Source organism: Phascolarctos cinereus, unplaced genomic scaffold (genome assembly GCF_003287225.1).
Source record: "Phascolarctos cinereus isolate Bilbo 61053 unplaced genomic scaffold, phaCin_HiC Scaffold_4;HRSCAF=312, whole genome shotgun sequence".
In the NCBI taxonomy this organism is placed as follows: Eukaryota; Metazoa; Chordata; class Mammalia; order Diprotodontia; family Phascolarctidae; genus Phascolarctos; species Phascolarctos cinereus.
In genome coordinates this window covers 666,407,070-666,433,771 of record NW_027555847.1, presented here as the reverse complement: position 1 = coordinate 666,433,771, position 26,702 = coordinate 666,407,070, and the positions used below count along the sequence as shown (strand labels likewise).

Below are 26,702 nucleotides of genomic sequence, written 5' to 3'. Positions count from 1 at the left end.
AAGCATTCCTTTCTGTCCTGGAACTGTGAGGAAGCTTTCCTCTCCTTAACCACTACAAGGTCCACCATGCTAGTGTTCCTTCTTGCCCCAGGACTGCCACCCAGCACCGTGACCCAGATCCAAGCACGGTCAAAGCAAGAGATTCCTGCCTCAGCACTGGCAAAAAGATCCCTACAATCCCCCTCTGATCAGCCACTCAATTCCCCCTCAGTCTGTGGGCCAGAAGCTCAGAACACAGCCAGTGCCCCGGAGCCTGCACTCTGCGCTCTGGAACTGGCTCTGACCTCACTTCTCTCTCAGCACCTCAGAAACAGACTTTTCCCACTGACCTTCTCAGTTGTCTTTGGAGTTCATGGGTTGAGATTTCTGGAAACCACCACAGCTACCTGTGATTCAGTCCTCTGAGGTCTGCTCTAGGTTCACTGTGGCCAGTGCCCCCACCGCACTGCGCTCCTCTCTCAGCCCAGCGTGATACACTCTTCAGCTCCTTTCAGATGAATGCAGAAGGGTACTTATCCGCCTGGGGCCCCTTGTAGTTCTGCCTCCCTTATTTTTGCTGAGGCACTGGGAGACCCGTTTGCTGGGCTGCTGCACTGCTGCTCCCCGTCTTTCTTCTAGTTCAGCTGTTCCAGGGTTTTTTTCTGGGGTGATATGTTCTGGGGTTTCAGAGGTTGATAGGGGAGAGTGAGAGCAACTACCTTTTTACTCCGCCATCTTGGCTCCCAGAAGCCAGAAAGGGACAATCTTAATTAAGCTCAGGTATGGTGTTAAAGTGATACAAGACTTGAGTGAAGCTTGAGTAAGGAGGACTTTCTTTATGGTGAAAACCATAAAAAGTCACAGCAAGTCAATTATCCAGCCCTGCTAAGCATAGGGAGACAGAGAGCTTTGGGGGCACTAGGGACTGTGTTAGGCCACAAACATTCCCTTATCCAGAGAAAGACTATGAACCAAGCCACGAGGAAGTCCCAGAATCACACCAGGATGCTCCTAGATGCACACGAGGACACTAAAATGGGGACATTGCCAATTGGCAGCTTTATTGCCTATCATCCAGCTCTAAGTCATAGATCCAGAGCAGACTGAGAAAGGGGACCTCACCGGGGGTGGTGTTCTTAAGTAAGGATGCCATGCACAGTGTACAGAAAAAGGATGAAGTTTAGAAGCAAGTAGCAGCACCAAGTATGGCTCAGTTCCCAGAAGCAGAGTGGGATCTCAGTTCCAACATCTAGCCAATCCTGCAGAGGAATAACCAGGGAGGAATTCTAGACCAAAGGGGAACCTAGAATTCTGTCACTCTGAATCAACAGAGCTTTCTAGCTTGCTGATAGGAGCTGAGTCCAACAGCAGCCTACTGTTGTTCGGATGCAAACCGAGGTCAGGTACTTGCACAGCTCAAACCTGAAGATTTGCAATCAGCCATTGCCCTGGATCAGAATGCTCTGTGAGCACTGAAAGTTTGCAAGTCTTCATCCTGTCCCTGAGACCCTGGAATAAGATAACACCCAGTACCACCAAGAGAGCAGCAACAGGACCAGCTGGGACTTTCCCTTCAGAAGTGTTCCAGAGCCCAGCCCTAACATCAACTCAAAGTCAGAAAAGAGGCTAGGAAAATGAGCAAGGAAAAAAAAAAGAATTCTACCATACAGAGCTATTATGGTGTCAGGGAAGTTCAAGATACTAATACAGAAGAAGTTTACTACAAAACATCTAAAAGAAAAGCCTGAGAGTAGAAAAAAAACAGCTTGGGCACAAAAATTCAACGAGAATTCCTGGAAGAGGAAAAGTAAAGCTTTGTTAAATAGTTGAAATGCTTTTTATAAACTAAAGGAAAGTGAATGAGGGAAAAATGGAATCATTGTACTATTTGAACACCAAGACCAAAAAATCAGCTTTTTATTTCAAGAAATCATTAAAAAAAAACTGCACAGATTTCTTAGAATCAAAGTTCAAAGCAGAAACAGAAAGAATCCTTTGGTCACCTCCTGAAAAAAACCCCAAAATAAAAACTTCCAGAGACATCATAGCCAAAATCCCATCGGTGATAGGAGAATTATGTACTAGGCTTCTTCTCTTACTCTACAGTAGAAGTAATTGTTATTTACATCATGACTAATGGGAAAATATGCTTAACTTCAATGTATATATAGAGCCTATATTGGATTGTATGCCATCTAGGGGACAGGAGAGAAGAAGTAGGAGGAGGAGAAAATTTAAAACTCAGAATCTTATGGAAGTGTATGCTAAAAACTAAAAATAAATAACATTAAAAAAAGAAGAAATTAGTATTCCCTAAAAGGAGACAAAAGTTGCTTCCAGAACCTGATTGGCTTCTGCCTTCCTAGATGCATCCTTCCTGAACACTTATGGAAGAAAAAATGTATTAACCAAATAGGATTGGGCTTCTAGTACTTAGCGGATATCTGAAGACCACAGGATTTACCATATCCTCCCCTGCTGACCACATACACTTCTCTACAGAGATGGAGTTGGTCATTTCTATGAAATCAGAGTGCCACCTTATCCTTGTGGTGTATCCTTGCTCTGTTAAGTCTAAGTAAGCTTCCTTTAATGAACTATTTAATGACTTACATATGTCTCATTTTGCCTCAAAATCAAACCCAAACTATGAGGGGATGGCTTCCAGACTACTTTTAACATTTAGCAGAGTCAATAATTTGACGAAGGGGCAGCTAGGTAGTGCAGTGGATAAAGCACCGGCCCTAAAGTCAGGAGAACCTGAGTTCAAATCCAACCTCAGGCCAAACACTTGACACTTATTAACTGTGTGACCCTGGGCAAGTCACTTAACCCTAATTGCCTCCCCCCCCCAAAATAAAATAATTTGGCTGAGATGAAATGGTCTCATGCTTCACATGCTTGTGATTAAGTTGGGGGAAGAGCACTGCAAATATTGATAATGAAGTGATCAGAATGGGGAATCCTTTGTGGCATCTGCTCACAAAATCATTTCTTCTGTAGTGCTAGAGATGAAAGAAGCTAGAGTACTTGGTTGTACCACCTTCTCTTACAAAAACCCTGTATTCCTCAGGAGGGAAACAAATGGCACTTGGTAGCATAGTTTGGACTACAGTGATCTGGATAACGGCATCGTGCCAGCTGTTACCCCTCTTCTTGACTTCATCAAAGTCACCAGCTAGGGAGCACAGGCCTAGAGAAACTAAGGGGTTACTGATCTCAACCAAATTATTTCTCTATCCCTATGGCTAAGATAAATCAAAACTGGTTTAGTTTTACTTGGGAAGGATGCTCTCATTGCCATTCCTCAGGGCAGAGATATGATAGGCAGAGAGGTGAAAGAGGCATTGATGTACACCATGATATTAATGATAACATTGCCCAGATGAAACCACAGTGGTAGAGGCCCTAGATCACTGGGTGGCCCTTGTAAGGAACAAGGAGAAATAAGGTCTAAGAAAATACAATGTCCAGGTTGCTCAGGAAAGTTTTAGTGACTATAATAGGTGAAGAAAACCAAGAAAATTCCAGGAATAGTCATGAAGAAGTTCACACACTTTCCCAGGATCTAAGAAGCCTAGAGAATTATTGAATGCTTTGGAGAAACCATATTCCTTCCCTACCTAGGTACCTAGGTATTCTGATAACCCTCATTTCCTGAGTCATTCTTTTTATCATTATCATTTTTTTTATTTTGCTAGGCAATGGGGTTAAGTGACTTACTCAAGGTCACACAGCTAGTAAGTGTTATGTGTCTGAGGCCGGATTTGAACTCAGGTCCTCCTGACTCCAAGGTTGTAGCTCTATCCACTATGCCACCTAGCTGCCCCCTTTGAGTCATTCTTAAGTATGTTTCTTTCAATGGGATCCCAGAAGAGGATATGGCTCTAGAAGATTTAAAGTAGACTTTTAAGGAGTCTCTTACCTTGGGCCCTTATAATGATTCAATGCTGATTTTTCTGGATGTCTTTGTACAGAGGGCTAAGCAGAGTCTTTGGCTGAAACCAAGAGTGGCCAGAATAAGCAACTATTGGGCTTCTGGGGCTGTAAGTGGTCTGAAGTAGCCAATAACTATATGACTTTTTAAAAATAATTGTTCACCTGTTACTGGTTTTTAATTGCTACTGAATAAAGGATACAAGGTCATACAATCATTCTTTGTCCAGAGTTGCCTATTATGGATTAAGTAATACAAATTACTCCCATTAACAAGAGCACAGGAAATCTCTTGCTAAGTAGAAATGGTACATTCAAAAGCATAATTGACTGGGTTCCTCTGGTGTTAGTGTCCTTCACAAACAAGTCACAGACTAAGGCGTGCAGTCCAGATCATGGAACCTTGCCTTTTACACTGACCCAATGGGCCCCTACCTATGAGGACTTGAATCCTAAAATGCTGTTTTGCCTGGTTTACCAATGGCTCCATCTGCTATGATAGAGACATATACACAATAAAACTTCAAAAGCTACTAATCCAGTAATAGGAGATGTCTGAGGTAAAGGGGATCTTGGTAAATCCTGCCAATAGGCTGAAACCCAAGTTGCATGTCTGGTATGTGAAAGAATCTTCTGGGATGTGGCAGAGAGCTTCATTTATATGGATTCTGGGAGCAATAACCACGAATTTGGTCAAGTGCTGATGCCTTTCGCTGCATATGATTGTTTATGGGGCATGTCAGAACCCACCAGAGACATCATATGCTAAACAGCCAGGTTAGAGCTTTTGCAAGAACAATAAAGGTTGGGACCATTGCCAACACTGACATAGGTATGGTGATGCCACGTTGATCCCTTCAACTAAGGACACGGTAGTTATTCTTTGCCCAATGAGGCTCCTTCCAGCAATAGGAGAATCCAGATAACTCAAACGGCCCTCAATCTGCTCCCAGATGATAAAATGGAGCTCATTTTAGGCAAGGTGTTTGCTTTACTAAGTAATAGCTGCATCATTATGTGCCCAAAGATATAGGTTAATTTTCCATCCTCCTAGAAGCCATGCCTGAAACAAATCAATGCCCTACTAGGTAAGGGAAAAACTTTCCAAACCAAGTTATTTCTAGAATACATACTCCAAAACACTTAACAGATAAGAATGCACTATTTTTGGACATTCTTCTGGCTAACGTCTTCCAGCCATTACCTAGTGCAGAAATGGCTTAACCTCAAGGTTTTGACCTCCTCAGAGGACTTCATACAGTTAGTCAGTTTCGTAATTTTCAGTCATACCTGACTCTTCCCGATCCCATTTAGGGTATTTTGGGGAAAGATATTTGGGTGGTTTGCCATTTCCTTCTCTAGTACATTTGACAGATGAGGAAACTGAGGCAAACAGGGTCAAGTGAATTTCTAAGGGTCACACAGCTAGCAAGTCTCTGGGTCTTGATTTGAACTCAGCTATTCTTGACTCTAGGCCTAGCGCTCTGTTCACTGCACCCTCTAATTGTCCTAGAGTTTAAGCACTTTGAAAAAAAGTTCAGTTCCCTTCCAGTTATAAGGCTTCCTTTCCTCTTACTCATTCAGTAACCCACCCTGAGTGATTCTGATAGGCCAAAGAGTGGTATCATCAGCAGATGCCTTGCTTTACAGTAACACAGTGGTGGTGTTTTTATATAAATATGGTGAACACATACTTTCCCAGAAGAAAGGGGATGCCCTAGCTGACTTGCTGGTAATTCTGAGTCCTTGGATAGGGGCAAGGAGAGTCCTTACTTAGCTCCAGTTAAAGTAGGGAGGAAGTACCTCCAAATAGACGTGGAAGGGGGCAACAAGTTCATATCATTCCCCTGATAAGCCTCTCAAGAAAGGAGGAGTTTTTGTGGATATTACAGGGCATTTTGGTTGGGGAGTGGTATTGGGAGAACCTTGGCATCACCCTACATCTCTGGATAGCTGCATGCAAGAGGCTTATGATCTCTTAGTCACTTAACTACAGATGACTATGAAGCATTATGAAAAATGATTGTGCCAGAAGCGTCATCATCTGTCTTGTGGCTCTGATGTTACTGGTGGCACTGCAGCCATTCAGTTACTATTTTTCATTAGGAGATCCAACTATGAAGTGTAAAGATGAGGCATCACCGACCACATGGACCATTTCCCTGACATATGGGACTTGGGTCCATTTAGCTACAGGAAGAAAAACCAGAATTTCTCTCTTTGATCCTTTACATTTTAATATTTTATTTTTTTCATCATCATAATATTCAGGGATGGGAACATAGTCTTAGTTTTATTTTTCTCTTTACCCTTAGTATTGCCTATGTCATGAAAGCACTCTGGACAGTGCTTTCTTCATTCCTTTCCAGTAAGAGTCCTAAATTATATAAATGGTAGGAGGTCCTCTAGGAGATTCTTAGGACATTGCTATTATCAGGGTAGTATGTGATGGGATCAATATCTACCAAGGATTCTCCATTCCCACCCTAAGCCTGCAACAGTGGTTAATTTTCTCTAAAAGGCAATCAAGTTGTACCTCAAACCAGATTGTTTCCTTTTCCTGTTCAACTAAAGCATTAAACCTCCCTCCCCCCACACCCACACACTAGAATCAAAGACCCTCTTATTTGATAGATATCTAAAGTCATCATATGCTGTCAATAAAGAGACAAGGAGAACATATCTATAGAAACTAAATGCTACTATATCTGTGCTGCAAATTCTTACTGTGTTAGATCTAAATAAACCTCCTTTTATTGACTGTTCAGTGACTTATAAGAGTTTCATTTTGTTCCTCAGCCCACTCTCAATTAACAGAATCCTAGTGTCAGGCCTGTACCTATAAACATCTCTACAAAGTAAGCAGGCTAGATGAGAAACTCCGTGCACCATGGATTTGATCTGGATAGAAGCATTACTGAGCTTAGTCAGGCAGTCCTTTTAAAATAAATTGAGTTTTTCAGAGTCTTCTTTTGACTGATTGTTTCCTTCAAAAATACTCATTTTAAGGAATCTACTTTAAGGTCAGTTATGTCTTCAATCCTCTTCTGGTTCTACTCCTAACTCTCTGGACCAGGGGTGGGGAACCTGTGGCCTTCCCTTGGGTGTGGCCTTTTAACCGAGTCCAAGTTTTACAGAACAGATCTTGTTGTTAAGGGGATTTGTTCTGTGAAGTTTGGATTGAGGCAAAGGGCCAAACTTGAGGACCTAGAGGGCCACAGGTCGTCCCGCCCCCTTCCCCACTGTCTCTCCTATGCCAGAGAACTTCCTTATCCTGGAAATTCATCACCCCTTCCTTGTACTTTTCACATTGGAAATAGATTCTACCCTGCAGCCCCTTGCTCTGATCTGCTGATTCCTCTCAGGACCTCCATTTTAAGGAAATTACTCAGGTCAAGCAAGTCATTCTTCTCCAGGTACAACTGAAAAAAAAAGCTGAAGTCATCCTTGATCTCTTATTTGTCTTCATTCTCTCCTATCTGTTGGCTGCTTTTTACTGCATCCAAAGAAGCTTAAATCACACCCACTCCATCTCAAAAAAATCCTCATTTAATTCATTCATCCTTGCTGTCTTCCCATGTTTCTTTTTGTGAATAAAGTCTTAGAAAATTACTACCTATTTACATTTTACATTTGCTTTTCCCACTAATCACCACTTGGAAGTGATCCTACAAGAAAAGCTCACAGGAACATTATAGTCAAATTCCAAAACCTCCAGCTCAAGGATAAAATATTATGAGCAACAAGAAAAAAGCAATTTAAATATAATGGTGCCACAATTAGAATCACACAAGACCTAGCAGTGGCAACACTAAAAGACTACAGGTCTTGGAACACTATATATCGGAGAGCAAAAAAACTGGGGTTCTGACTGAAAAATTATATACCCAGAAAAGCTAAGCATAATTCTGAAAAAAAAAAAGAGTTTTTAATGAATTGTCAGACTTTCAGGATTTTGTTAAAACAAAAAAACCTGAACTTAATAGATTTGACATACAAGAGCCAAGAGAAAAATAAGGTGCATACCAAAAACTAATTACAAGGGATTCAATAAAGACAGACTGTTTACCTTTTACGTATGGAATGTAAAATGTATGTCTAAGATTGTTACTAGTAATTGGTTAGCTCACAAGAAAGATTGGGGTAGACTGAGTACGATATGACTTTAAAAAGTAAAACTATTTAGGCACATTTAAAAAGAGGTGGGAGAGGAAGAACTGACAGAGGAATTAGATCAGGGAAGAGGGCTGATAGTTCTGGAAACCTACTTTCATTAAGAATGGGTTCAAGAAGGAACAATACATACATATTAAGAAGAGTATAAAAGTCTTCTAAATTCAGAAAGAAATAAAATGTTAAGGAGATAGGAAAGGTAGAGGGGGGATCTTTAGAAGGGAGAGTGAGGGAACGGATTAAAGCGGAGTATAGGAGGGTATTTAGATGAATGGGAATGGGAGGATAGGGGAGGGATCTTTGGAGGGGTGGCTAGGTTAAGTAATACGAGGGCAAGGTAGTAGGTAGAAGTAAAGTAGAGGAGATAGAAGGGATAGGAAACAAGAGATATGCACGAACATAAAATAAAGATCAGGAGTAGAATTTGTTAGGGAAAAAGGAGTAGGGGTGCTAATTATGATCTTGGACAAAGTTAAGGCTAAAATCAGTAGGGAACTTACACTATATGTCAGTCATATTTATCAACATTGTTTTGGACTATTTAAAACAACTAGATATTATAAGGTGGGAATATGGCTGTGGTGTAGGAAATGATGAGTTGGTGGACTTGGAAAAATATAGAAAGACTTGGACTTAGGAAGGAAGAAGTTGTCCACCTTCAGAGAAACAGAGGATAAATAAGTATAGTATGGTCTTACCTAGATGCATATGAATGTATATGGCTATATATGATTATTGAAATCTAAGTATATGTATGCATAAGTGTATGTAAATACGTGTGTGTCTGTGTATATATGCATATCTTTGTGTGTATATGTCTATATATGTATATGTACATATGCACATATATATATGTGCATATGTATCTGTGCTTAATTAATCTGGTGGGGAGTAAAAAGTACATAGCAGAGAACAGAAGGAAACTTACAAGAGAGCAGAGAAAAGATGGACAGCTCTCAACATAACACATAGTATTTATTATATAGTTTTTCTTGAAATGGAAATTTATTGCTGTATATTTTGAATCCACTACCATGTTCTGCTGTGCACATGGCAATGCTTTTTTTCTTTTCTTATTCTGTATTATTTTAGTTTTAGTATTTAAGTTTGTTTCTTTTTTCTTTTCTTATTTTATATTTGTTTAAAATAAAAATTTACATATATACATACACACATGTATATACATATGTGTGTATGTATATGTGTATGTATATATGGCATTTGTCACTTCTATAGTCCTTCCCACGGCTCTGATGTGTCTCCCTGAAGAAGCTGAAATGTTCACATCCAGTATTCAAAAGCATGACTTTAAGCGTTTTCTTAAGTGCTTCAGTAAACAGGTTGTAACAACACCTGGCAAATGTAAGGAGGAACATTTAAAAGTCTAAGCTCCAAGAAAAATTTATTTGCCATAAATTTTAGAAAAATTACTAGAAGAAAGAAAGAATTTTTTTAAAAAAAATTATGAAAAAAAATGAGTCCCAAAGGAAAGAATTTGAATGGAAATGGGATTTTTACAGCAAAGAATTGAAAAAAGTAAAAATTGCTCAGTACTGGAGATAGAAATCTTATTTAAGAAACAAACTCTTATAAAATCAGATTGAATCAGAATATCAATGGCTTCATGAAAAAATAGGTATTACAAGGAAAAAACCAGAAAATTGAAGGTATCACAAACAAGCAAAATGGAAAATGGGTCAAATAGAGATAATCCAAAAATCACTGGAGTATCTGAAAATCTTCAACACAAAAAAGCAAAAAAAAAAAAGGAAGAAAAATGAATATACAAAGTTTACAAAGATAGGAAAAACAAGGAACTCTAGAAAATTCATTCTATACTGTAATTATTATCATATCTTAATAAGAAGGATACAAATGAAAGAAAATGTAATATAAACCCAATATCTCTAATCAATTTTGATGTAAACATTTTGAATAACATATAACCAAAGAGTTTACCAAAAGATTGCCCCAAGATCTGGTTGGATTAATATAGGGAATGCAAGACCAATTTAGTATGAAGAAAAAGACATAATATCATATTCTGAGAAAAAAAACTAAGGACACATGGCTGAAATAATAGACATTGCAAAAGCTTTTGAAAAATTTAACACTATTTTTCTCTTAAAATATGAAAATTAAGTATCAATAGAACTTTCCTAAATATCCTAAACACTGTATCTCTAATAGCAAGAGCAAGCATAACACACCCACAAACACATATATGTGTATGAAACATGGGAGATCTTTTTCATAAATATATGGTAAGTGTGTGCTCTTTCACAACTATTCTTTGTCATACAGCTAGAAAATCTAGATTTAGAATAAGAAATAGAGTGAATAAGCACAAAGAGGAAGTAAGTTTTCATTTATGTAGATGTTGTGATTGTCTGTATCAAAAAACCCAGGCTGAACAAAAATAATTTAAACTATTAGTAGCTCCATCAATTAACAGAATATTAGGTAAAGCCAAAAATCATCAGATTATTTGGATATATGACCAATAAAACTCTGAAAAAAAAACAGATAAAAGATAAATTTCATTCTAATTTGTTGTGAAATGTATGCGATATTTGGGATTCTTACTACCAAGATCTTGATCTATTCTTTCTTTTGTAAATGAAAATGTTTAGAGATGTAATTTCCCCCCAGCTTGAATATATCCCCCAAAGTTGTTCTATGTTGTCTTATTGTTGTCAATATCTTTAATGAAGTGATTTCTCATTTCTATGAATTGTTCTTTAACTCACTTATTCTTTAGGATAAAACTTTTAATCTTCAATTAATTTTGAATAATTTCTGAGTGGTGCCTTATTGAATCTAATTGTACTGCATTTTGTTCAGGAAATGTATTTAATATTCTCTCTTTTTTGTTCTTTTTGTTGGTTTTTTTTGCATTAGTATATGGCCAAATTTTCTAATAGTATGATACACAGCTGAAAAATATATGTGATAGTACAGAGTCATTTTTGACTCTTAACTTCCAAATCTAGCCAGTCCTGTCACTTTTGCTCCCATAACAGTTCTGGAATTCTTTCCCTTCTCTCCTTCCTCAAGGTTATACCATCCAAAATTTATGCCCTCATTGCCTATTGCTTGGGCTATGCCTTTTTATTGGTTTCCCTTTGTTCAGGTTCTGACCTTTCCAATTTATCATCTACTACAATACTTTGATAGATTTGTGAATGAAATGTACAAAATTGTCTTGCCCTCTTATGCTCTGTGACTTTTGCTCATGTCCTCCAATAAATCCACTACAGGTGTTTCAACCAACAGCCAACAAGTTAGCTATTGATATAGTAGTAAAAGCCTTAAGGAGTGGGCCTGACTCTGCTTCCTCTTTGCTCAAAAGGTTTTTAATGGCTTCATATTGCCTCAAGGACAAAACATAAAATGCTTAGTTTGGCATGTAGTACCCTGCACATTTGTCTCTGGTTTTGAGAAATGGAAAATATTTGTCATGAATTTGCTTCCAACAAATTATCTACAGAACAGGATTATACTACAAGTGTTCCAAAGCAGGCCCAAGAGAGAGTAATTAGGGAGATCAGAGTTTTGATGTCTAGAACCATGGGAAGAGGGGCAGTCATCAATACCACCAGAGTGAACGATTCTCACTGTCATACTCTCTTAATGACCTTAGCTGAATATCTCTCCTTTCCTTTTACACTCACTCTTCCCAAGGGCTTAGAAGTTTTTCTAAGCCAACTGTTTCTTATGAAATTCTCATTAAACAGCAATAATTACATAATAATTGTTTGTGGTGATTGCAGAGAAGCCCAAAGTTAAGATTTCCTCAGAGAAACTGATTACTCACATGTGGAGTAACGGAGACAATGTCACTTCTCCTGAGCATGACAATTTAATCACTGCTCCCCCAGGTAATGAGCTCAGGGAATCCTGACCTTATAACTACGACTGGTTCCTCCCTCCTTTCATCCTTCTACACACATGCTCACAATGCTACAGCCCGGTCCATCTCTGCCTAAGCATCAGAGACCCACTTGGTGAATCATTCTTTATTTTATTGGATGGAGACACTCAACCCCACAAATTCTTACTAAGAGTGTTCTTACCTTTTCTAAGGACCAAGAAGTTCAGAAAGTGCCTTGTTTCACTTTACTCCTTTCTAAAGCTTCAAGAATCCCCAACAGGAATGATCCAAGGGGAACTGGGTAAAGGCATCTTAATTACTTTTTACTATCTTTAAGAAGGGACTTTTATTCTAAGCGCCATACTTCATTGTTGATTACATTATTCTATGTGTATTCTTGTACAGTTCATTTTCTTTTAATCTTCCTACTCCTGGTTCATGTATTCCCATACCTTTCAACCAAACCCATCAATGTTCTTCTCTAAAGCTACTCACCTCTTCCACTGGACTGTCTGCAATGCTTGTTCTATGGAAAATAAAACTTTCATTTCTAATTTTCAATCTTTTTTTTTCTTTTTCACTCCCATTATCTTTTGGCATTTCCTGACACCTGGCTGCTTCCTGATAATCCAGCCTCCAATGCCAACTTTTGCAGAACTGATTGTATTAGTGTTTATGAAGGGCCAACTTTTAGTTTGATTTATCATTTCTTAGTTGTTCATTTCTAATAGATCATTTCTACTTCATTTTTTAATATCTCTCTCTTTGGAGATTATTTTAGATTCATATATATTTACTAGCTTTCTAATATTTTTTAAAATGCATATTTAGTTCATTAATACTCTCTTTTTCTGTTTTTTCTTTTAATGTGTGTTTGTAGGAATGTGATTTTTTTCTCCTAAGGATAGATTTATCTTTATACCAGAAATTTTAGTGTTTTGTTTCAAAATTATTCTTTGTTTTCATATCTTTATTCATAGTTTCTGGGATTTTTTTAATCTTTTCATGATTTAGGAATTCATTAAGTCTCCATTTGGATCTATGTCTTTTTTTTTTGTGGTCCCTGAAATGACCATTTTGGTTATGTTATGCTATAGAAAGAATGTATTAAAAAAAAAAAAAGAGAGAATGTATCAGCTTTTTTTTAATATATATTTATTTGCATTATCTATGTGACTTAATACATGAGAAATTTTTGCAAAAGTTCCTTATGGTGCCAAGAAATTTGAATATTTTTTGCAGTTCTGGTTAGAAGACGGCATAGGTCTTTCAGTTCTAATTTCTTTACCAATTGGTTCAGGTCCATGTTTTCCTTTTCATCTTTCTGCTAGACTTATCCAAACCTGAAAGATGGGTGTTGAATTCTCCTGTCACTATTGTATTGTTGTCTCTGTTTCCTGAAGAATTTAGAACGTTCAGTTTGGAACATGCAGTTTATTACTGCAGAGATTTGTTGTCAATGGTTCCTTTCAGTACAACCTAGTTCCCTTGTTTATCCCTTGTTTTGTTTGTTTGTTTTTGTTTTTTTGAAAGGCAATTGGGGTTAAGTGACTTGCCCAGGGTCACACAGCTAGTGTTAAGTGTCTAGTCTGAGACCAGTTTTGAACTCAGGTCTCCTTGACTCCAGGGCCGGTGATCTATCCATTGCACCACCTAGCTGCCCCTATCCCTTGTTTTTTAATGTTTCTTTTTGCTTTTTCAAATACCTTGATTGCAATTCCTGTTTTTTTAAAATCATTTGATGAATAATAGATTGTTTGATCCCATCGGTTTTATTTTGTGTATGTATTTTTAAGTGTGTTTCTTGTAAGCAACAGATGTAGGGTTTATTAAACAATCTTATTCTTTTTCATTATATTTGGATTATTTAATTCATTCATATTTAAAGTTATGAAATTAGATTTATATTTTTTCATTTGTCTCTAATATGAGATTATTTTTCACTACTTTAAGATCTTTCTCTTTTCTGCTGTAACATAGTTCTATGTTCCTTTTGTTACTTTAGCTTAATTTTTTTGAAAGTAGCTCTGTTCCCACCGGCTCTCTCCCCTACACTCACTATCTTGAATTCTTGGGTTATCCTTTTCCATTCATGGAATAGAATCTCCTTCAAGGTTTTGCTTATTAGTTCCTTTTGCTTTCCTACTTTTATCTATTTACATAATTCTTTCCCTCCCTTTTTTTCTCTCTTAGTTACATAGACTTCCCAGTTCTCCCTTCCCTTTCCACTAGTCCTGTTCATTTATTTAAATTTAATTTCTTTTTTGCATCCCTTTCTGGAGATAATTTCCCTCACTTCATTTTTCATCTTTTCTTTCTGTCAAGTTTAGACTTTCATCCTCTGGTTAATGACCCCTCTAATTATTTAGTCTCTCTTTTCTGTATTCATCATGCACTCAAAATTTCCAAGATATCCATTGTAAGCTCTCCTCTAGACAATTTCTCCCTTTGCCTTGTAGAACTTACCTAATGGATTCCCCTTTATCATTTTGTCTTACTCCCAGAACAAAGCCAAGTCCTGCAAGTGTCGTAGAGGACATTGCCTCATGGCCGTACCCTCCACTCCCAAAACATATGTAATTATTTAGTCCACCACCAATCTATACCCTCACTGTATTCAACTCTTTCTCCACCCCTATTTGCCTAAAGTCTGCTCCCTGAGTCCATGGTCTCCTTCTCTCTCAGGTGCCATTTGTCCCCAGGAGTTCCAACTTATTTCCCCTCTTGAGGTAGGACAAATGATTTTTTCAAGCCCAAAATGTCCCAGACAACACTGAGCAATGGTGTCCATTTCCCTTCACAGAACTTCTCTCTTCGCTCGTAGAAGAATTCATCAGTGTAGCCTTCTCTAACCATGAAAGCAAGGTCCCCTTCCTTCCCATTATCCTTTTCAATCCTTTCCTCATCTTCTCCACATACTTCCTTATAGATTCTTTTCTTCCTAGGTGACCATAGAGGTGATCTTTTCCTCAGCACTGTCAGTTTGACCCTGGCACATCACACTTCACTCACCCTCTATCTTATAACCTTCAATGCACCCTCCCATTTTGTAAGGTAGTCCCACAAAAGACATTGAGTCACCTGTTGGCAGGGTTATCACTATGTTCTGTCTATAATGTCCCAGGCCTACTTCTCTACCATGATCTCCACCTAACTTATCCCCAAATATGGGGTCTACACTGATGGATTTTCTTCAGTGGGAAATTATCCTAGACATCAAGTCATTGCTCCTAATGATTAATCCTCCCACAATACAGTTTAAAATAATAATATACATTTTTCATTCTTGGCTTAAACAGTAACAACATGAACCTTTGTCTATTATATAGAACAAAAGCCTGTCTACTCAGATGTGCATTAACAAAATTTTTGTGGTCCACAAACTCCATGTGTGTCACAATGGGTGCTTCTGAGGGAGAGGTAGAAGATGCAGAAGACCAAGCATGGTTTCAGGACTTGGTTCATGCATGCACAATTTCTACAAGATAAACAAATTTTAATTGGGCTGGGGAGCCTTATTATAAGATCCCCACTAGAACATTTTACTGCATAAGTCTAACAGGATAAACTGGCCTATATGGTCTATTCTTTGGAATAAGCACAGATATTCCAAGTCTGGTTTGAGTCACCTTGTGGAAGATTGGGTATGAAGGATAATTTTCTCTTTATATCATGGCTCATATTGGATGATACTGAATAGTACTCAAATAGATTACTGAGACAAGAACTGATGACTAAGAGCTTATTTAAAACCAAGCTTTTGAATTGTTGAAGTCTTTCTTTTTAATTGGCTGTGAATCTTAAGGGGGTTTTTTTTGAGCCAGTCCCAAGAGTTAGATGGAAAAAGGGATAGGAATCCTAACTGGCACTTGGCCTCCATATGGCCATGAACACATGATGTTCTATTCTTGTGTGTTAATTTTTCCATGTTCTTTGGAAAATAAGTATCCATGATCAAAATGTCCAGAACTAACAGTGACCTTGTGAGTTCAGGATGGTCCCAAATTCCTGAGTCCTGGGAGCACCTGAGAGCATGGGACACCTTTGCATCCAGAGCATATGTAGACACAAAGACAGTCACCTGAGGAAGGAGCCATCTTTAATGAGCATGCCCGCTTATAGTGGAAGATAGTGCCAGTTATGGCCTCAAGAAAAAAAATGGATATTACAACCCAAGTAAGTAGCCTACTCAACAGTTAGCTGCATTCAATGGAATACAATTAAGTATGTATGAAGATAGAAAGCACTTCCAATGCAAAGAGTTGTGATTTATCCTTTTGCAACATGGGTTCCATATCTATGTACATCGCCAACACTCAATTTTAGTTTTAAGCCTATTCTTCTCATGGAATTTATTATATTGGTGGAAGAGCAAATTCCAAAGGTTGGGAGGGAATGATTGGTATGAGTGATTTTCATTATATCATCTTCAGACTTTGCTAAAGTTACCTTTATGGTTGAATGTTATTGGGAAGAAATATTATTGTTGCCCAAGGAACTATTTTTTTCTTGGAAGTTAAAAACTTGAGAGTAGTCAGTTGCCCTTTAGGACATGCAATCAACAAGTTAATATGCAAGTTAGCAAGTACTCCCAGAAGGGGTTCAAATAAAAAAGTTTGTAAAATTCATTAACATCATATTCTGTTAATCCACATTGAGAAGTGATCTATCAACTTTCTTTTTTATGCTTTTATTGATATCTTCTGTTTCTTAGATCATTGTTGTTATCCCCATTAGCCTTCCCTCTCTCCTTCTAAGAGAACCATTTCATATAACACAAATATTTGTAAAGGAGGAAAAATCAACATAACTGGTCAATATATGGAAAAAGTCTGAAAAATGCACACTATATAACCCTGTACTTTCTCTTCCTCTATCAAAGGGCGAGTTTGGTATGTCTTCTCATATCTCTTCATTTGAGTCATGTTCAATCTTTACGATTTTGTTATATTCACTTTTGGTTTTTTGGTGTTTTTTTTCCCATTTGCATTGTGGTAGTTGCTGTGCATATAGTTTTCTTGGCTCTGCTGACTTTACTCTGCATCAATTCATGTGAATCTTTTCATGGTTTTTTTTTTTGCATTCGTAACATATATAATTTTTACAGCACAGTAATATACTATTACATTCATTTACCACAATTTGTTTCACCATTCTCCAAGCAATAAACATCTATTTTATTTCCAATTCTTTGCCATCACAAAAAGTGCTACCATAAATATTCAGGTGGGTATGGGGACTTTTTTCTTATGGATGTCTTTCTTGGGTATAAGCCCAGAAATAGTCTCTGGTTCTAAAGGTAGGGACATTTTAGGCACTTTATTTTCATAATTCCAAATTACTTTCTAAAATGCTTATACCATTTCACAGTTCCACCAACAACGTATTAGTGTGCTTATCATTCCAAATTCTTCCAAAATTGAGTATTGCCATTTTTTGTCATCTTTGCCAATTTGTAGAATATGAGGTGAAACCTTAGGGATGTATTTAATCCAACAATTTTCATTCAATAATTTTGTTCTCCTTCTCACCTCACACATTAATTTCCCCCAAGTTTCCAATGCAATAAATCCAAGGAACAGTAAGAAAATATGCCTTACTGCTTTCTTACTTTCACATTTTCCAAGCACTGTACACTTAACCAGGTGAGAAAGAGTAAGGAAAACAATATGGATTTACATCCATTTCTTTCTGAAAAAATTTGCTTTCTCATAAAGACTTTCTACATAGATTAAGGGCTTTCTCTTCTCACTAAAAAGGCCACTATTCTTTTGTCTGAAAAAAGAAAGGCTAAATGTGCCTATTTTTAAAAAGTATTCAATCACTCTACATGGCAAAGGACATGGAGACAAAAGAGTGAGCCAATCTAACTTAATTATTTCACCCCAATGGAAAGAGATTGTGAAGCTGCTGTATTTTTGTTTAAGAAAATTTGTCTGTTTTTCTGAGTGGTGAGCAGGCCCCTGGGACCCAGCATCCATCATCTTAGACATCTAAAGACTGGGCTCATTCTTGTTCTTCAACAGGCTGGGTCTTTCTGGTGCTGGCATGGCAAAGGAACTTTAGTAGGGGAGGCAGTCTTCACTCCTCTTAGATCAACTCCAGAAATTAGGAACTGAAACATGAGAAGATGATGTGTAGTGTACTGTCAGAACACCCAGCATAGAGGTGTCCCTGGATCATTCTGTAAAAAGAAAATGGGCATTACCTTGTCTTTTGCAAATAAAGTTTTATTTCTCTCTAAAAAAAAAAAGAAAGAAATTTGTCTGACAATCTGCCAGTTCTTCAGGTTTGGCTTGCAATCACTTTTGTCCACCTTCTGCTCCCTGTTTTCAGCCTCTCCTTGAAGCAGACTTTTAATCAAATAGTGGAGCAAAATAAATTGATTCATGCCCATCTCCAATTGACCCCAGTACCATGCAAACTCTGTTCCAGCTGCAATCCTACATCACTCCATCTGTCTGTAATGGGATTCAGCTGGTTTCTTTACAATAGGAGTGTGTGTGTGTGTGTGTGTGTGTGTGTGTGTGTGTGTGTGTGTGACAAATTAGGGGTGTTATTTTGTTTCCCTTATTTCCCTTTTTTTTTGGTTTACTCTGACAAAAACATGACTTGTTCTTATAGTTCCCATGACCCTTTTGGGCTTTTTCAATTAGAAAATTCAATGGGTTTGTAAGCTCAAAATTAAGAGTGACAACAAGGCCATGAGATCTAAAGTGCAGTAGAAAGATTAAATAAAGCAATGGAAAATACACGTGTGAAACTTAGACTTCTAAGAGCAAGGGGAGTCCCCCCATTGCTTTTCTGAGAGCAAAAAGGCCAGATTGGGAATTCCAAACACCTGGGTTGAAGAAGATTAGAATCCTTACCAAACCAGTCCAGACAATAATTTTATATTAAATTATATTCTTTCTTTTAGGAACCAGATCAGGAATTGACTCTGATACAGCACATGTCACTCAGTGGTTTAAGATGTGGGCATTATATCAGATCAGGACATATAAGAAAGAGGATTCAGGTGTCAAACTGAAGGAAGAGGCTTCTAGATAGATGAAACTGATTTTTTAAAACCCCCTTTCTTCAATGTGTCTTTATGCAAATAAAGTGCTCTGCAGAATTACATGACAGGCATACTCCTTATTCCTCCAACACATCTGTTTTATATAGTTCTTTATATAGTTTATATAGTTCTCCTGGCCCTCTTCACTTCACTTGGCTTTCTCTCTGATTTTGGGTTACATAGCCATTGTGCCCACATTGGTGAAGGTTTGGTAAAGAGCTGGTTTCATTTCTTGTCCAATAAGATTTTCATAACTCAAAGAAAGTATAGAACTAAGCAAAGCAATTATTTATTTTTTCACTTTTTTGAGACCAATGGTCTTGAGTAATTGCAAATAATTTATCAACAAGCCCAAAATGATGGGTTTTTTTATACCAGCCCTGCTCCCTGCTTCCAACACAACCTTAGAATTTATGTTCCTGCTACCCCAAAATGGGCTGTTTCAAGTATTAATGAATAAGAATTTGTCCAAGGATAATGCTTGATAATTTCTTTCTGTGTGAAGCCCCATAGGCATGAGATCAAAATAGAAGAAATGGCTATAATCCCATTGTTTGACAGTCACATAGACTTTCTATTTCTTTCTAGGAAACAGGGACTCAAGGAATCTCTTCAAGACAGAGACCATGATTCCTAGTAACATATGCTTTGGACTTGTCCTCCTCTTCCAGACTGGAGTTGGAGTCCTAGCAAACTTGTTCCTCCTATCTCTTTATTCTTTCAGTTTCCTCATTAGCCATATTGGGAAGCCAATAAACTTGATTATCGTTCATCTGATCTTGGCTAACATCATTATGCTTCTTAGCAAAGGAGGACCAGAGACAGTCATAGCTTTGAGTGGGGAGAATTTTCTGAATGATATTGGATGTAAACTTGTCTTTTTCTTTCACAGAGTATCCCAGGCACTTTCAATCTGTTTCACCTGCTACTTATGTAACTTCCAGGCCATCATCCTCAGTCCCCCTGGCTCCAGATGGGCAAAATTCAAAGCCAGGGCTTCAGAGCATATCATGCCCTTCTGTATCTTCTGCTGCATCTTCAATCTACTGATAGAAATCCCTGTGATAGTGAGCTTAACTGGCCCAAGGACCTTAAACAATAGGACATATGAGTTTAATTTTTCGCATTGTTCTCTTCTAAGGCATATAGATGCTTACTGGATTTTGGCTACTCTCAGAAATGTTCTCTGTATAGGGCTTCTCCTCTGGGCTGGTGGCAACATGGTGTTTCTGCTACGTAGACACCACCAACAAGTGCAGAGCATTCATAGCACAATCCTCTCAGCCAGAGCCTCCCCTGAGGTTAAAGCCACTCAGATTATTTTGCAGCTGGTGAGCACCTTTGTCTTCTTTTACTTACTGTCTTCTATCGTCTCAATTTGTGTCAACCATTTTTACCAACACCGTTTCTGGCTGTTGCCCGTTAACGCTTTTCTCAATTTATGTTTTCCAACTTTCAGCCCCTTTGTATTGATACCCCCAGGAACAATAATCTGCCCTGGTTTTTGTGCAAGGAAAAACATTCATCCTCATTGCAATCCATCTTCATACAGCTGATTTGATCACAAAGCGATTTTCCTAAAGAACTGTTACAACTATGTCAGTACTCTAATAGATATACTCAATGACTATTAGGTCTAGGATCAAATGAACAATCCTTTATTTAACAATCTTAGGCTTTTACATCTGCACGCAGTCCAAAATTTGAAGCCTGAACAACTTAAAAATGTAGTGGGATATTTTGGCCACACTATATAAAGTACCCTATCTCTACTTATTATGACTTTTAACTGGCTATCCTCATGCTAGAATGGAATGACCACAAATGCACCATTTGTGAAGCTTGGAAGTTTAAAGTCTATGCAAATCAGAGGATCTCCTGGAGACCATTTATATAAAATCCACAAGTAATGCTGTCCTCAGGGAAATAGATAGATAGATAGATAGATAGATAGATAGATAGATAGATAGATAGATAGATAGGAAAAATAGTGATATAAATCTATGTGTATGCATATCCATAAATGTTCTGTTTTATCTTGACAAAAGTGAGAATGCAATATAGAGAAATAGCTTCAAAAATATAAATTACCTGAACTAACCAAAGAACACATACAGATCTCAAATAATACATTTTGGGAAAAGAAAACAGAGTTGACCATAAGGGGAAAATGACTACAATACCAATACCAATAGCACAAACAACAGCAACAATGGCAGGAACAATTACTCCTGGTCCTTATGTATTTCACTAAATATTCTATCAAAATTTAAAGAAAAATTTATTCTAATATCAGACACTGTTCCCCAAAAATGTTTAAGAACATATTCTACTGTTCTCTTTTAATGGGAAAAAATGTATTCCTAAACATACCTAAACAATGAAGAGTGAAATGTGGACTAATAAAATTAATGTGTCATTAACTTTTAATTTATTTTATCATTATATTAAATTTTTATAATTTCAAAGATTAATGCATTAATATAAGTTCAAAAACTTTAAATAAAATTCTCTCAAAAATAATACAGAAATTCATCCTAGAAATTGTTCATTATGAATCAATTGGATTTATATGAGGGCTACCTCTCCCTCCTAACTTCCCTATTACTATAGAGGACAACATCATCTTCCCAGTTCTTCAGGCTCACGTTCTAGGTGTCATGCTTATTCCCTGACTATCTCTTACTGCCTGTATTTATTTAATTTTTTAAAGTAGTATTTTACTTTTCCCAATTGCATGTAAAGACAATTTTTGACATTCTTTCTTTTTATATTTCGAGTTTCAAATTTTTCTCTCTCCTTTTTTCACCTCCTGCCTCCCTTAAACAGCAATCAATTTGATATGTTATATATGTGCAATCATGTGAAACATATTTCCACAATCATCATGTTGTAAAAAAAAGAAATAGGTCAAAAGAAAAGAACCATACAAAAAAATAAAGTGAAAATAGTATGCTTCAATTTGCATTCAGATTCCATCAGTACTTTCTCTGGATATGGATAGCATTTTTCATCAAGAGTACTTTGGAATTGTCTTGGATCATTGTATTGCTGAGAAGAGCTAAGTCATTCATAACTGATCCTCACACAATGTTGCTGTTACTTTATATAGTGTTCTCCTGGTTCTACTTATTTCACTTTGCATCAGTTCATAAAAGTCTTTCAAGATTTTTCTGAAATCCTCTTGCTCATCATTTCTTATGGCGCAATAGTACCCATTACATTCAGATACCACAATGTGTTCAATCATTCCCCAATTAATCGGCATCTCCTCAATTTCTAACTTTTTGCTACTGCAAAAAAAGCTGCTTTAAATAATTTTGTATATCTATGTCCTTTTCTGGCAGCTAGGTGGTGCAGTGGATAGAGCATTGGCCCTGAAGTCAGGAGTACCTGAGTTCAAATCTGGCCTCAGACCAAACACTTGACACTTACTAGCTGTGTGACCCTGGGCAAGTCACTTAACCCAAATTGCCTAAAAACAAACAAACAAACAAAAATCTAAGTCCTTTCCCCCTTTTTATAACCTCATACAGACCTAGTAGTGGTATCATTGAATCAAAGAGAAGGCACAGTTTGATTGCCCTTTAGACATAGTTTCAAAAGGGGGACCCCATTCTGTTTGTTCTTCAGACAAACCTTCGGTTAAGGGGGAAACTGATTCTGTTTGTTTCTTTGGACCAAACCTTTGGTAAATGGTTGACAAACTTGAATTATCATACAAAAGACAAGAAATTAAAAAGGAGTAATCTAATTTTCTTTGCAACCATATTTTGGAGTTTTTGTACATGGTAAAGTCTTTCAGAAACAAAGGAATAAGTCAAGAATGGGAGGAGGGCAAAATACCTGGGGACACCCTTCCCCTCAGTTCTTAAAATGAGAAGCATAATAAGGCCAATATGGCCTAGCATTGGTACTACAGGGCACTTTTAAGTTCTAGCAGTGGTCACACTGCAAACCTCCATTACAGCATTTACATTCTTTTAGCCTTAGAGGATTTGCTACAAAGTAGACATGCACAACTTGTAAACTTCTTCCAAAATGAAGATAAGACTGATGAAGGTTGGTTGCCAAGGGTCATGTGACAGCTGTTAGAAATCCTTTGGCCCCAGCTTAAAGCAACCCCCCCCCAAGAGAGAGGGGGACACTGTCCAATTAAGGAAGATGCCCGCAGCCAGGAGAGGCTAGGGATTCATATAGAGTAAAACCTGCCATGGGTGGGGAGGTGAGGTAACCAGGAGTTTCAGGCATTATCTATTTCATTGTTTAGCCCTGGGTGGAGGGGTGGAGGCCACCCTCCCTCTTCCCTCCTCCCCCTTATTAGTTTTGGTATTTCTTTGACCAACCTACTGGAATCTCATTAACTCCTACAGTGGCTTTAAGTGGTACTTGAGATAATGGGCTTCTCTTAGACCCCTCTATTTGAATCTCATCATTCCCACCATTCCAAATTCACAGTAAAAACATAGAAACTTATCGCATTTCCAAACAAGCAGTTTCAAGTACTGACATCATTAAGAATATTGATCTAAAATTATCAAATACTCACATTACAGATTAGTAAACAGAAGTAACTTGTTTTAAAATCATGCAACTAACAAATTTCCAGATCCACTAAATTTTTAAACACTTTGTCTTGTTTATCAATATCACAATAAATCCTGACTTTTCAAAAGCATCTTATTAGGAGACATATTTCACTTAAAATAAGGCCAGAACCAATGAAGTGCTAATGATGGACCCCTAAAAGGCTCTGGAATTTCCCACATAGCCCAGTCCCTGGAGTTCACCTGAGGCATCTGGTCCATCCCAGAATAATCCTTTTAATTGCCCTTTCATTGTGGCCCTCGTTGTCCGCACCTGCGGTTTTCCCGATTCCCTGGTGTTCAAGAGATCTGAAAGAAGTGATAGAATTAGGCATATGCTTCCTGATAGGGTATCTGTCCTCTATGCTGCAGAAGGGGTACCTGGGTCCGAGATGACCTAGTAACTGTCTGACCCAAATAGAACCTGAGAGTGTCAGGCCCAAAAAACACCTCTAAGCCTTCCTAGGTTCTTGTAGAGTGACCCCAACTGCAGGGAGAGAAAGGAATAGAGAGAGGAGGCTTACATACGTTCTGGTCTTGGCTGGAGAAGGACTTGAGATTAGGCAGTTTCCCAGTCAGAGAACCATATGTTGCAGTCTAGAGGTACTGGGAACCCCAAAATTCAAGGGCAAAAGGCAAAAGTCTACCTCAAAAGAATTCATCTCAAGTCTTCTTTCAGCCAGAGACAAGGTTTATTGTGTTGCCAATAGAAGCAGGCAAGACTCTTACGGAATTCAAGCAATTTAATGGGGGGATAATGGACACTTACATACAGAAAGACTGTGGGAAAATCTGGATGTGGTAAAGGAGTGTCCAATAGCTTGGTGTGACTGGGAGGCAACACAGAAGGGTTCTAGATTGGATGGAGGAGTGTAGGAAATAGCCTGGGGTGGGGCCTGGTACAAACAATGAGGGCCACAATGAAAGGGCAGTTAAAAGGATTATTGACTGGGAAGGGCCAAGTGCCTCAGGTGAATACCAGGGATCTGGCCCATGTGGGAAAGTCCAGGGCCTTTTAGGGGTCCATAATTAGCATCCCATCAGAAAGAATTGCATGGTTCAGTGCAAGATAAGTGATATAATTATATTAATTGATTGGGGAAGGGAAAGGAAGTAACTGGCTACAGGGCCCCACATACCTCCTCCTCTCCTCAGGCTTGGGCAACAAGGGGGAAGAAAAAAAAAGTAGCTTGCTTTGTACACACACACACACACACACACACACACACACACACACACACACACAGAGCACATTTTAACACAAATAGCACTCCACCAGGACAGACACAAAGACAGTAAACAGTAGTGATAAAGATTCTTAAAAGAATTCAGCATGCACAAATTAAGTCCCCCTTACTACCCTGAAAGCCCCATCAATTTGAGCCAGACTATTGGTCCTTTTTTGAAGGGTAGCCTCTCGTCAGAGGAGTGGAAGCCATTGAGAAATTGCATCCCACTCAGAGCCCTCAGTTTTTGCACCAGCAGAATCATGAATAAACTCAAAAAGGAGACCCCACTGTGGCCATCAGTGTTTCAGGTTAAACTTAGCTAAATTCTGCCAATTTTCCAAGGGCAGTACCTGCAAGCATGTAGTCCATAATTTGAAAATAGCCTGGCAGCTGTCCTTTTGAGACCTGTCAGAATGGCCATATAGGGTCCATAATTACAAACTGTAGCCATTCCTTTTTATGGAGGTCTGTCAGAGCAGACCCAAGTTACCAAGTTAACCATGGACATCAAAAAACAAACCCCCTGATCAAAGAGCTCTAGGAACTCAAGTGGAAAGAGATACAAGTTCTGGATTTGGGAGACTCAGGCCAGGTTCCAAGAGAGGAACACAAAAGATTCCTGCTGGCACCAAGCATTCAGGGTCAAGACAGGGCCTGGCTGGGCGGGGGCTTAAAAATCCTATTTCTGACACCATTATGCCAATATGAATTTTAAGTTAAAACAGTCACTACAACAAAATTGAGGTCTTTAATCAGGGCAAGTGAATTGCAGCCCAGGGTGCCACACAATAAGTGCTGGGGTACCCCCAGGAAAGGGCTGGGAACAAGATTTACATAGGGTACTAGGGCAGAGAGAATGAGTAGCCTGCATGCAGGGAGGGTTAGGCATCTCACAGTTTCACAAGGTAATTTGATTTATATGACAGGCAAAAGCCTATAAAGAAAGCTTGGAAATCTCTGGAGGCAAGAGTTTGGAAGATCTACAAAATAACTAGAGGCTGGAAGCCAGGGCCCCATAGCCTATTATCCCCTTCTGTATCTTCCTCTACATCTTTCATTTATTGATGGAAATACCTGTAATACTGGCCTTAACAAGCCCAAGGAGCACAAGCAACAGTGCACATGAGTTTAATTTTTTGCATTGTTCTATCCTAAGGTATGTAGAACCTTACTGGATTTTGGTCAGTCTCAGAAATGTTCTCTGTGTGGCGATCATCCTCTGGGCTTGCTGCAACACTGTGTTTCTGCTACATACACATCACCAGCAAGGGCAGACTATCCATAGTACAAGCCTCTCAGCCAGAGCCTCCCCTGAGGTCAAAGCTGCCCAGACCGTTTTGCAGCTAGTGAGCACCTTTCTCTTCTTTTACTTACTCTCCTCTATCTTTGTGATTTGTAACAGCTATTTTTATTAATACCATTTCTGGATGTTGTGCACTCCTGCTTTTCTCAGTCTATGTTTTCCAACTCTCAGCCCCTTTGTATTGTTACCCCCAGAAACAAGGATCTGCCCTTTTTTCTTGCGCAAGGTAAAACATTCAACTTCATTACAATCCATTTCCCTACAGCTGCCCAAGCGATTTTCTGAAAGAAAAGTTGTGACTATGTCAATCATCCTATCAATATACTCAATGACTATTTATATCTAGGATCAAATGTACAATCCTTTGTTTAACAGTCTTAGACCTTTACACCTGCACCCAGCCCAAAACTTTAAGCTTGAACAACTTAAAAATGTATCAGGACTTTTTGGTTACACTATATAAACCTATCTCTACTCATCAAAGGTTTTACTTGCCATCCTTATAGCTGGAATGGAATCACCACAAATGTAACATGGTTGCATAATGTGAAGTTTAAAATCT

At 38.2% G+C, this 26,702-nt stretch overlaps 1 protein-coding gene across 1 annotated transcript; it reads left to right on the top strand.

The window, feature by feature from the left end:
• Positions 1-19,648: 19,648 nt before the first annotated feature.
• Positions 19,649-26,252, top strand: LOC110197420 (vomeronasal type-1 receptor 3-like). The gene is made up of 2 exons (XM_020971330.1): positions 19,649-20,530; positions 26,103-26,252. Exons 1-2 carry the CDS (start codon positions 19,649-19,651, stop codon positions 26,250-26,252), a joined length of 1,032 nt encoding a protein of 343 aa, XP_020826989.1.
• Positions 26,253-26,702: the final 450 nt, after the last annotated feature.